A 13,307-nucleotide genomic window follows, 5' to 3' on the forward strand; every position below is an offset into this window, starting at 1 on the left:
TCAAGGAAATCATGCACTCTATTTCGAAAGACGCGTCTGAAACGTCCACTCATTGTTTAATCCCTCCCAATCTCAGGTTTTATTGCTCGTTTCGGCCTCGCGACTCGGGATAACAACATCTGATAAAATAAATCCTTTCGCTTGTCTTTTTACGTCACGGATTATGCGTAGAAAGTTACGGAACCATAGAATAAGGACGACGAGCGACCGCCATTTTGTGCCTAAACCAAATGATTTCGTCTCCCTCTAAATTCATAAGTTTTATCAATACGCCAGAGATTCGTGGAAGTGAAAGGTTGAGGAATCATAAAACGATCCCATGAACCATCCTTATGGAGTAATGTAGCCATAGTTCGCCCCCGTGCTCTATTTCGTGCCCAAGTTTCTATCGTCAAACACTAGGTTTCGCCACCGGTGATATTTTTTATTGGTTGCAATCAAGAGCACTGTTTATTTCGGAAAGTTTCATGTGTCTAGTCCTCTGCGTTGTTGCTTGGAAGCAGTTATTCTGCTTTTTAAATCGTGAGGAGTCGTAATAGTGTTCCTGATTGCTCTTTTTGATAAATTAGAATGTGTTTATTTAGTTGTATTTGACACAATTTTTTCGTGTAAGCTATAAACTAAGTGATCTGAAAGTTTTGCAACATTTGGTTTCTATATTGGCAGATACAGCGGTGGTCAGAATTATAAGAACAACAGAAAATTGCACTGGAAAAAAAAGTTATTTCTGAAATAATTCAATGAAATTTATACTCAAAGTGCCTTTTTAAGCTGGAAATCGCTGGGGAAAGCAGAATATTTTGAAATATAAATTATAAATGTTTTGCCGTGATTAATAAAAAAAATGCCACTGATAAAACTGGACAAAATTGTAAGGACAACGAGCATTTTGCCATGAAAAACCCGGGTAATCCATAATTTCCCCCTTTTTTTCAATCACTTTTATCAGTCTTGATGTCACGGAAGTTGAAGAACGGTCTTGAAAAATTTTATCCTGGCTTTTTTCTTTCTTTCTTTTTTCTTTTTTTTTCTTTTTTTTTGGATGGGGAAAATAAGTTCTTTTTTGTTTCGACATTGAATGCCATTTTTTCATACTTCGGGTGCCACAATGCCTCACAACAGTAGCGTAACTTCAAATTTTCGGCCCCGCCGCAAAATCTGACTTTGGGCTCCCTACTAAAAATCGTATTAATCTACATTTTTATTAACATTTTTGAGTTTTTCGGCCCCACAATTTTTTTAAACAATATGTATTGTTTCAAACAATATGTGATTGTAAGCCATTTTTTCGTAATGTAATGGGAAGGTGTCAGTGACTCTCTTCCTGCAATTTTTCGGTGTTGAAGTTCGAAAAACGCAATTCTTCGATGACATTAAAACAACAGAGTGGGGAGGGGATCCTTGGAAATTTTTCGAAATTGAATTTCTAAAAATGTAATAGGCCACTTTTGATGAAACTAGATGAATGGGTGAGGTTTGGAACTCTGCCCCGGAGTTGTTTTAAATTTCCAAAATAGTGATTTTAAGCCTTCTTCAGTGGTGTTTATTTTTTAAAAAGAAAACAATTGGTTTTTCATGATGAAATTTTCGATATCGACACTTCGATCCTAATATTTTAATGTGTTTGCAATACACGCATCTTCGAAGCGTCTGTGACAACTGTAAAAATACTCTTAATGTTCTAGACTGAACTGGTACGTGGGGTATTTTTTCCACTCTGTTTGGTCAAGAGCAATTGAGTTTACTAATTATAAAAAGAAAAAAATAGTAATAAAAGATGAAAAAAAAAATCATAGCCTTGATTTATTTTATGTTTTACATTATCATTTTATCAATTACTTTATATTTGTTTTCTTACTTATTTATTCGCTGTTTATTTTTAAATTTAAATTTATTTTTCTACTAATTTGTTTATTTCTTTGAATGTAACTTGGTAATTTTCATTTCCTTTACAAACTATAATAGAACATAATCTCTAACAATGTCTTCATAAGTTATTATGTGCATACATGTACAGCTGATATCACGTTTCATGTTAGGAAAATTTTCAACAAACTGATGAACAAAATAGTTTCAAAAACTACTTACGATTTTACAGAGAGTTGTTCTGGGACGAATCTTTGAAAAATACAGTACACAAAACTGCACCACAGTCACTGCACATTGTGCGAGCATCGTTTTGAACTCTTTTAAAATTATCAGTTCTTTTGTTTACACACACGATACAGAATTTAGAATGTCTTGAATGATAATCTAAATGAGAAGAGGCACTTACCGGTCACTTACTTTTGATGCGTTCAAGGTTAATGACAAAGAAAAGAATTTTTGCTTGTTGCTCATCTAAAATGCAGTAAATATAATTTCTCTTGGGGTGGAAGCCGAAATCAGTTGCGAAACCATGGGAAAATTTTTAAAAGGTACGGGATCATAAAAGATAAAAACGGAATACCATTTCGGCAGTTACAGAGGGCAGTTAATGAACTTTCTGTCATTCGACGTTAGAGCAACTGAAAGCCCCTTCCCACGATCATAGAAGATAGATCTATCTTCTGTGGTCCTGTATCCCTGCACTGCTAATCCCTAATGTGCATCCCAAAGGAGCAGGAGCAAGAAAGGGAAAAAATGAAAGAGGAGGTTCCGCATCCCAGAGGAATACTTTTCGGAAGAAACTCACCGTCCGTGGACGTCCGGACGTCCGACGTACTTCTGAACAAGAAAAAGAGAGAAAAAACTTCCTTTTATTTTCGAAGGAGATAAAAAGTATTCTGCAGTGTCGTTTGGTGTATTGTGACGCCTCAAAATAACTAATAACACAGAAAATTATCTTCCTCGTCGATCCCTTTATCTTCGGGTAATTTAGTGCCCATTCCGAGTCCACGGATATAAGTTGCTCAAGCAGGTGAAATATTTGAAAGATAAGTGATTACAAAAGATCACAACTTACTGCTAAACCCCAATCTCCCTAAAGATCGTTTACATGAATACAACTAAAAGCTCTTTTGGGAGGTCCCATTCAACTCAGTTCTTTGGAGCGGCTTTCGCAAACTATCCCTTCCTCATGTTTTTTTACCCCAAAATAATTGAAATAAGAAAGGAATTCAAAAGCAAGCTTTACTACTGCTGAATTTCTTCAAAAAAAAAAAAAAAAGAAAAGAAAAAAAAGGAAAGAAAAAAAAAAGGAAGGGGGTGGGGAAGAAAACTTGTGAAATTGAGTCAGGATATTTTTAAAAACAAGCTTTGATAAATTTTAGATACTTTCACGGGATTAATTGCAATCAATAAGAAACCAAATATCTTATTACTATTTTTAAGTTCTCATATAAAAAGGTACAATTAATGCACTGGAGTAATTTTTAGACAGTAAATATAGTATGAAAAAAAATAGGGAGTAAAAAGAATATTTTATTTTGTAATGTCTAAAGGTACATTAAAAAAAAGAACTCAAGATATTATCATTTCATTTGTGTTTTCATGTTCTTCTGTTTTTCACGATCAACTTTTATCGATAATCAACTCTTCCATCATGGCAGCCAAGATTCAAAGAAAGTGGGAACCCTGAAGGTTCCCACAATTTTGTTTTTGCTTCAAAATCTAATTTTCAGCTTCTTGCTTAAAAACTTGGGAGAGCCAGCTCTTCTTATCGGCTCCATGCTGTAGTTAAATGACATTAATCCAACTTATAGCTGTGTTCATTTTTTGAATGAAATTTTAGCACTAATTATAAATTGTTGAAATTTACTAAAATTGGGTCGGGCCCGTCATTTTGAAGTTTTCCAGGGGGTGGGGAGGGTTTGAATTTAATTTTTTTTTTTGGATTTTGTTGGAGAAAAACATCAAAATACAAGCACAAATGCATGATTACTTATTATCTAAATTCCCTGACTTCCTTGATTGCTCAGATGACGGGTCTGGTTACTGCCTTCTTTACGACCCGGGCCAAAGGACTGAAAACTAGTTTCGCCGTGACGTCACTCTAAGAGGCGAACGATTCTGTTGTGGAGATAGCTAGCTAGAATGGATTACAGCTTTTGCAGAGTGTACGTGGTTTTGAAGTTAAACTGGATTACTTCGAAATAATTGCAATTATAATCGATAAGTGTTTATATGTCACATCTATTTTTGTAGTATTAATTACTTGAAGTTGTATGTGCGTTTCTTAAGGGTATTTTACTTGTAATGAATTAGATTTGTTTTCTATGTCTGCAATATTATATCGTAATGTCGAATGTTTCCTATGCTGTAGCATAACCATAATAAGTTTAAAATTCAAACCACTAATATTTTTCAATTCTTAGTGCAAATCAGAGTTTTTGTGCCCACAATTTGCAGATATAAATTATCTTTGTCAGAAAAAATGCAAGTAGTTATGAGCAACTATTATTATTTATTCGTAGTATACATTACGATGCAAAATTTGCAAATTTTTTTGTGATGTAAACATTATTTTACTTAAGATACCCTGAATAGCGAATATTCAGTTAGAAATTTAACTCTGGTATTATTTTTTTTTATTTTATGCCAATTTAAAGTAGAAACGCTATTTTCTGTAACATAATAAATTTATATTATCATTATTAGTTTGAAATATTTAAAAAGTAAAATCATTCCAAAAACAAATTAGTAAATGGGATTTTTGGTTTAAAATAAATTAATAATTTATTTATTTCGTGACATTTATGACCATGGTAACACGCTACGCCTTACCTATTAACTTCCGAAATTAACTTGCTACAATATTTAATATCCAATTGTTAATCTCATGTTATTAATCACCTTTTCAAAGACTTGTGAAAAAAATTGCTTTTTATTTATTTTTTTACTTATTTATTTTTATTGTTTATACCTGTATATTTTATTTCAAAAATAGTAAAACAATTAATTGACTTTACATAAATTTGTGAACACTTAATCTTGTGAAGGTTTTTTTTTCCTGGATATTGTGTTATATTTAAATGAGCTAGTAATAGTCTGAAGTTAATGTGGTGTGACATAAAATTTGCGGCAAATTAAAAAGCAACAAAGTTGAAATTTATCATCTGAGTTTTCCTCATATTAAATCATATTTTGAATGTAAAAGTATTAGTTAGTAACAATTTGAATTAATTCAGCACTATGGTAGTATATTATAACTTTCATTCATTGTGTTAAAAATGTATGTTCGCTTACCAATTGTTGAACATTTAAATTTGTTTACTATTTGGTTTTGTCTGCCGAATTGGCCGTATACCAATCGCATATTCAATGTATTCCTAGTTAATACTAATTGTAAACATAGTTTAAGTGTTATAACAAAATTTTGTTAAATTTACCTTATATTTAATATTTTTAAAATTAAATTTCAATTCCTGTTTTCACTGAATATACTCTACGTAGAATGGTTTTAAAACTAGATTTTTTTTTTATTTTATGGAATTAAGCATTTCTTTTAAGACTGAATTAAATGTAATTTCCTTGAACTTCTTTGTTTTTTTTATTTTCCTTTAAGGTCACTAACATTTCCATTTGTCTGACATAGCGTGGACCCGAGAGATTTTTGATGCAAAAAAAGTAATGATGAAACCTATGGTGAAAAATAGTTAAACAATGTTGTAAATCTACAAATTTGAAAAAAATTTGCCATCCAACTTTGATCGAGCCTTTTGTTGGGCCAATACAGCAATTTCACGGAATAAGCATTAAACATTGATTTTGAAATTTAAAAACATGCAATTAGGCATCATCCTGCTGAAACAAATTGTTTTAAATAGTAATTTACGGTGTTTTTGGTTTAAAAAAAATACTGCTAAGTACATCAACATCACTCTCAGAATTCATTCTGCCATGCACAAAAAACATAGGTACAGTTTCCGGTTCGTAGCGAAACTTCCACAGACCATTACTGAGCCGCCTCCAAACGTACGCGTTGATATTTTGTTTTCCTTCACAGAGATTGTACCAGAAGTCGCAAAAATCACCTAGTCCATCCTAATTAAACTTTTTCACATCAGAAAAGATTACATTGTCCCACTTTTTACCCATAATCAAGCATTTTTGGCAACGCTCAACCCTTGATCTCTCATGAATTTTTTGTAGAGTCGATCGTGACATTAGTTTCACATCATGAAACTTTTTCTTTTTTTTAAAACATGTTAAACAGTTCGAGAACTGGGAAGATTTCGATAATTGGGAATCTGGCGATGTTTCTTTATTGGCGTCAATTTTTGGCTCCAGCGCCTGACTGCTATAAAGCAGAAGGGTTACTAAAATAAAATTATTTATGCCAAAAATGAAACAAACGTGCCAGATTCCCAATTATCGAAATATCCCCGAGAACTGCATTGTAACTTAAACTCCCATCTTACGTCTTCATGTTTGTTTTTCAAAGCAAGCTCGTCTCATAATCATGTGTTTCACAAGTACAGAAACAGAAGATTTCCTACCAGTTCTTCTTTGGGGGGGGGGGATTTTTGAGAAAGTTTTAAATGACCGATCTTTTTCTATTCAGATTTGTTGCTATTTGACGTGCAGTAAGCAATAAGTCGTGAATTTTTCAAGCACCGACTTCGTTTTTTTTTTTTTTTTTTTTTTTCAAATTCTTTAAGTTTAGTACCTAACGTCATGACTGTAAAAATAGAATATGACGGTCCATATCGTTTACCGAGTATTTATATTGTTATGTAGTGCAGTGTGCAGAACAAAAAACAAGCAAATTTTGCTTTTCAGAACACACAAATTTAATTGTCCTTATAATTTTGTCCAAGTAACAGGGATGTATAAATTCGAACTTCATTGTATAAATACAAAATTTCTATGTATTTCCAATAAAAATACTTAAAAAAATATCTTTAACCCTTAGTTTCTAGTCATAAAATATGCATAACTTTCCGACCAAATGCAGCCAAGATCTGGGTATTTTTCTTTTGTTCTCATAATTTTGACTACCACTGTAAGACGTCCTATTTTCGTCTACAACCAAGAGTCGACGAAAAAGACGATGATGCAAAGTATCCTATGTACTAAAATCATTTTTATGAACACAAACATGGAGAATATGGATGCATTGCCTTCAGTATACCTCGAGAAACACAAAATGTGCTAGGGGTTGGAGAATTAAAAAAAAAAAAAAAAAGCAACACTAGTTTTGAGTGTTAAAGAATCAGTCTTACAACTGTTAATTTAATATTTTGTGCTGAAAGTGCATAATTTGTGATGTTTCTCTTTGATAAAATTCTTAGTATGTATCGATTTTTACTACCATATTTTCAAAACCATTAACCCCTCTTTTACAGTATGTATTGGGAAAAGGGGGGGGGGAGGCTAAAATGTGACAAATATTTTCCTTTCAGGTAAAATTTTATTTTTCAAAACAAATTGTTTTTCATGCATTTAAGCTTAAATACCATGTGCCTTAGTTGGTGGTGTTATAAAATTATTTGAAACATTTCTTTTACTAATTGATCGTGACAAGTGGTACTCAGAAACCAAAATCTCACATAAGGGGGACAAAATATCGTTTTTACCCTACTGACATACATACAAGGATAATATGAACAAGAAGGCAAATTTCACTGGGTGATAGAAAACATCTAAGCAAGGCAAAAATCATGTAGAACATAGGGGTCGAAAATGAAATGTTGACGCGCTACATGCACACAAAACCAGAGACTGAAAGATACGAGACAGGAAACAAATAATGAAAAAAATTTACACAAACATTATTTTACGCAACATTTTAGTTTTTGAGAAAGGTTTAAAGGTAGTGCGTTAAAATCGACATTTTCGATGAAATATTCGTAAAATTTTTTATGATTCCGTTTTGTAGTCTCATTCATAAGCTTTCAAAAATTGTCTTAGTTTTGACCAGGGCTGTGGAGTCGGAGTCGTTCGAAAAAATGCCGACTCCGACTCTGAATTTCTTTTTTTCTTTAATTTTCACTGACTCTCCTCGCAATTTTTAAAAATTGACTATTAATTAATTTGATTTCATGTATAAAGGCCTACTAATAAGAAAATGACTGTCATTGTGGAAACCAGCTGACTTGATTGTTTATTGAACTTTAGTAACAGCTACCTACGCCGTAGTCTCCTAGTTTGCTTATTTTTTTTAACTTTATTTAACTGATAGCAATTGCCAGCAAAGAGTATTGTGCCTAACATTTTCTAAATAATTACTTTCATATAAAAATAATAATATATTTTTCACTTCGATCTCAGTTAAAAAAGAGTAAAAGGAATGCATCGTTTGAGCAAGTCGGAAACTTCTGACGATGCTTGGTAAATTCAAATAAGTGTTGGCACGAAAGCACAAATCCAAAAGATCGGATAAAATATAAATGTTTTTTAAATCTTAAGACTTAATCTAAGAAAGCTTGGTTATCACTAAAAAGTACAAAATAAAATCCGTACATGATTTCTTGGTTCCAATCTCAATAATTGTAGTTAATCCTAAAATCTTTATATTAAGGTTAATTCTAAAGCTGCCAATGAAATTAAAATAAAAATTGAGCCAAGAAATGTAGGTATAGTAAAAGCTATTTGTACAAAGCTGTACACCGCCGCATTTTGTGTAAAATTTGCTTCAGACGTACCTGTACCCAACCTCTTCCCGCAATACAGTGCAATGATTTTGGTTAAAATTTTAAAGATGGAATTTAAGATTTATTATTGGGGAAATTTTTCAGAATTAAAGTATTTCAATTTTTATAGACTCTGAAATTAAGTTGAGGTATCACCCAGCAAATGGGTGTCAAACACAGTTTGCTAAAAAAAAAAAGAGTTCCCATCCGTACAAATGTAACGGTAGGTGTCAGGTCATGGGAGGGGGAGAGATATGGGGCTTATGACCCACCCCTTAAGCAGCCAATATAGCCCAAAATCTGAATTTTTTTAGACTTATAATTCGGAAAAAACGCCATAGATCTCTTATTTTTGAACCTGAAAATTACAGTTTAATTCCCCCTTCCCTTTTCTAATGCCCCCCTTTGTAACCAGAAGCTGACTACGCCCCTGCTAGGTGTTTCATTAACTACTCGTATTTTCGAAGTGGAGAGGGGAAAAAAAATCAAAAATCAGCACCGTGACCAAACATGGCAGCCAACTTCATTTCAATTTTTAAGTAATCTTAGGTAACGGAAGAAAAGATAAATCTCTTCATTCATTCATTATGGTAGAAACTCCCGCGGCGCCCTCTATCAACAAGCTCTCACTTCTCTTCGGTTCCGGAGTCAGTCGGTCACCATGGCAACGTCGGGCGCGGATAGCAGCTGGAGCTGGGTCGTGGCGGCCGCATGCTGTTGGATAACTTTCGTCATCCAGGGGCTTGTGAGATGTAGTGGGGTGGTTTATGTGGCCCTCATCGACGCTTACGGGGCCAACAGGGCGCAGGCCTCGTGGCCCTTCACTCTTCGAATGGCCATCTGGAACCTGAGTGGTGAGTAGAAGAAAATAATTAACTTTGTCTACGAGGCGAAAGTTGATTTTGTGTTATCACAGTTTTTAAATTGACTTCATTATAATCACCCTTCATGTATATTTCGAGTACTTATCCAATGCGTAGAGATGAACAGCCAAATGCGTTGCAAATAATGACTTTCTCATTTTATTTCTATTCTCTAAAAAATAGAAAACTGAATTTAAGCTTGATCAGGACTGATTATTAAATTTCTGAAATTAAAATAAAGACGAGAAAGTCGCTCATCAAGGTATGACGGGTGAAAATTGCTTCTACATTTGAACGAAGCAATTGCCTGTTTGGTGATATTTTGATAGTTGATATTTTAACCCTAACTCCAGTGGATAGCGTTAATTTTCAACCTTTTTTTTTTTTTTTTTTTAATTCTTCATTTCCCTAAAATACCAGTAAAACAGTTAAGTTACCGGATCGAGTTCAGCCTTGTCACAATAAAGCCTTTCCCTGCATATTAAACATTACCAAGACATAGTATCAAATTATCATGCCGTGGAGCGAGTTTCATTGTTGAAACTCGCGGGTTACTCGATCATTGCCTATTATATATATATATATATATATATATATATATATATATATATATATATATGAGGATAAGCAACGTTAAAGAATTTGGATAAAGCTGTGGTATCAACAAAACGAAACGAATTTTCTGCCGAGTTGGTTAAAACAACTGGTAGAAACCGGTTAAAACCTGCATGGCAAAAACCACTTTCTGCCATATTTGCGGCAGAAACTAGCAAAAACTCAAAAAATGATGAAAAATTAATTATTGACATACAATAGAAAATGCATGAAAAAAATAGTTAATTGTTAATCAAAGCACAATTTAATTACAATATCATCACAGTTCAGAATCAAATGCCGCATTCTTTGGACCCTGCAGTTGCCTCTTAAAGGTGGTTTCTAAAATCGAAACAGTTTCTAAATTTAGGCACAAATGAGAAACTTTGGAATATTCTTGCAACAGAAGAGCTAGCAGGCAATGCAACAAGGAACAAGCATTGTTTGAGAAATTTCCATCTATTGTAATTTTTTTAAACTGGTTCACCATGTAGAAACCAGTAGTGGCAAAAATTTGACTGAAAAATTAAGTTTCGAGAAATGTGGCCAATTTGTTTTGCAAAGCTGTGACATTAGATATAAAATCTATGTTAATATTGGAATATAAAATTCTGGCACTTTCTTCTTGAAGAACTTGATAATTTCAATCACAAGCAATTTAGAGGAAGCCTATAAGCAAGCAAATTACAATTAGTAGGTAAATGTTACGAGCATCTGGAATGGAATTGAAGAGTTGCTTTTCCGAACTAAATCAAGGGATAGGAATCATAAGATCAAATCATAGAATTAATTTTTTTAAAATGATGAAATGAAGTTTAATTTTTTAGTTTACTTAAACAAGATTCATTTAGTAATTTGTTGAATTATTAAAGACACTTTTAAGATTTTGCCAGTTTCTGCCGGTTTTTACCGGTTATAACCAGTTTCTGCCACTGGCACGGCAAAAACTAGTTTATGCCGGCAGAAAGCCAGCCCTGATTCTAATAACTGAAATTCTTGGCAATTTTTTCAAGTTTTGCCAAAATTGTTGATGCTAATAAAAAGAACTAATGCTTGTAGTCCTTGAAAATATAACAAAAACAAGAAGACTGCCAAAATTTACAAACAGAGAACGCATTACAATGGTACGCGATCACTGTTTATTAAATTTTAATAGCGTCTCCTAGCATTGCATGGGCTATCTTGTTTATAAAAGCGATGTCAAGTGACTCATGTTAAATAGCTAAAAGAAGGAAAAAATGTAATGCAAAATTTACATCAAAATAATGATAATAGAGTCACCAAGAAATGCGCATCCGGCGATGGCGGGCGGTGCATGGGCTACCTTGAATAATCGGTCACTCCCTGGGTAGAGGCAAAAAAAAAAAAAAAATCTCGAACCAAGTGACACAAGTTCATCACGTATGCCAACATTTTACATCTGAATGATGACGGCAGTCTCCGAAAGGTGCATCCGGCGTCGCACGTGCTAGTCCTCAAAACTTCCATTCGAAAAAGGTCAACAATTCTTAAATAAAGTCTAAATTTTCCTTAAAAAAAAAAAAGGTCTCCGTCATATTAACATTGGGCACGGCTATCTCGATTGTTGCATCGCTTTCTGGAGGAGAATACATCGCTTTCTGGAGGACATACAGGTCCCTCCCCCCATTGTCGCATGATATATGAAGAGAAATATAGTTTAAAATGCCATTTTAAAGTAAAGAAAATTTCCAAAATAGCGTCAACAGATCGTACAAATCCTCATTCGAATGTAGTTCCTAAAATGTCTCATTAGAGTGAGGAACAATCCCTAAAAATAACCATCAGAATGAAGAGACTTACCTAAAAAAACTTCAACGGCCCCGTTAAAATGAGTCTGTATTTTTTTTAACTACTACCATTAAATTTGAATGTTTTGTTGTTTGTTTAAATAAAAACGTCATACATTATAATAGTGAAATATCCCTTTCTTCTTCCTCTACCAATTTTCAATTTCATCCATAGAAACTTAGATTTCAAATGAATTGATCACTACTTGGTCTTCACTGTTAGCGTATATTTCACTCCTCCAAAATGGGTTTCACTTCTCTAAAAAATGTTAAGGAGTATTTTCTCTTGGTGAGAAATTCTGTGTGAGTGTGTGTTTGCGCGCGTGCTCATGCGCTCTCGCGTATATTTACACGCACATATACGCGTATATGTACGCGCCCCGAACTAAAATTTTTGGGACGTGGTAATTCTCAAGTTGCCGAATGGAACTTCAAACTTTGTGGAAGGATGAAAATTTTACCGAATCGTCAGACCTAATTTGACGAATAAGTTAATTTTTGGGATATCACACAGACCTCCAGCAGTGGCGGATACAAGGCGGGGAGGGGGTCACGGGGGTAATGACTCCCCCCCCCCCTCCCAACCGCGACCGTATTTGAATGTTTGCTTGAAAAAATAAAAAAAAAACTTGATCGAAACCATATTAAAAAGATTATTTTTTTAATTCAATATTTTTTGGGCATTACATGAAGGGATGGATACAAGAAGGGGGGGGGGGGTCATGTGGGTCGCGACCCCCCCCCCCCCCCCGGAATCTGTGCAATGTTTTTTGTAATCGTATAAGGTTCATTGCATTTGAGTAGTGAAAATGACTGATTGAAAAAAAAAGAAGAAAAAAAAACTGAACGGAGAAGCATAAAAAAAAAGAAAGAACTTTTGATTTCCTTTTTTTTTTTTTTTTTTTGTGGCATAACACGTCATTTGCTATTGATATATAGCTTTGCTTGAGAGAGTCTTTCCACGGCGCTGTTTTCAGGTGCCAGTGAACTGAATAAACAAAGAAGTGTCTGCCGCCTGATCGGTTTTTATGCAACAAATTCAATGGACGATAAAAATATTTCCAGAGTTGTAAGGCATAGCTTTAATTGATAAAACATTTGATTGTGTAATTATTTTTATGTAAAGTCTCTGTAAATTAATATTCCTTTCTGTTGTGATTTTTAAATAAATCACTTCAAAAAAATGCCTTCAAAAAATTTTACTTGAGTCCACTCTCAACACTTGGCCATGCCCCCCCCCCCCCTAAAATGAAATTCCGTACTACCCGCCTCTGACCTCCAGTGACCTTCTATCGGGGCACCCCTGCATACAACCAGCTTAATTTATCGTTCTAGTCTCAAAATTTCCCCCATTATTTTACTTTGTGAGCTTTTTCGAGCATTCCGCACGTCTCACCTGTGCGACCGGTCTTTTCCGTGGATTCGCTCTCAACCTCTTGAAGGAGATTCCCGACAACCACGCTGTCTGCCCTCCTCGCTTGGAGTGA

The 13,307-nt window shown here is 34.0% G+C and overlaps 1 protein-coding gene across 1 annotated transcript in view; it reads left to right on the forward strand.

Moving 5' to 3' along the window:
• The first annotated feature begins 9,244 nt into the window (after nt 1-9,244).
• LOC129231405 (monocarboxylate transporter 12-like) overlaps nt 9,245-13,307 on the forward strand; it is a 66,190-nt gene continuing 62,127 nt past the window's right edge. Inside the window, exon 1 of the mRNA XM_054865717.1 lies at nt 9,245-9,409. Within this exon, the coding sequence (XP_054721692.1) occupies nt 9,388-9,409 (22 nt within the window). The 5' untranslated portion in view covers nt 9,245-9,387. The remainder of the gene's footprint in view (nt 9,410-13,307) is intronic.

This window comes from Uloborus diversus, chromosome 1 (genome assembly GCF_026930045.1).
Source record: "Uloborus diversus isolate 005 chromosome 1, Udiv.v.3.1, whole genome shotgun sequence".
NCBI classification, from domain to species: domain Eukaryota; kingdom Metazoa; phylum Arthropoda; class Arachnida; order Araneae; family Uloboridae; genus Uloborus; species Uloborus diversus.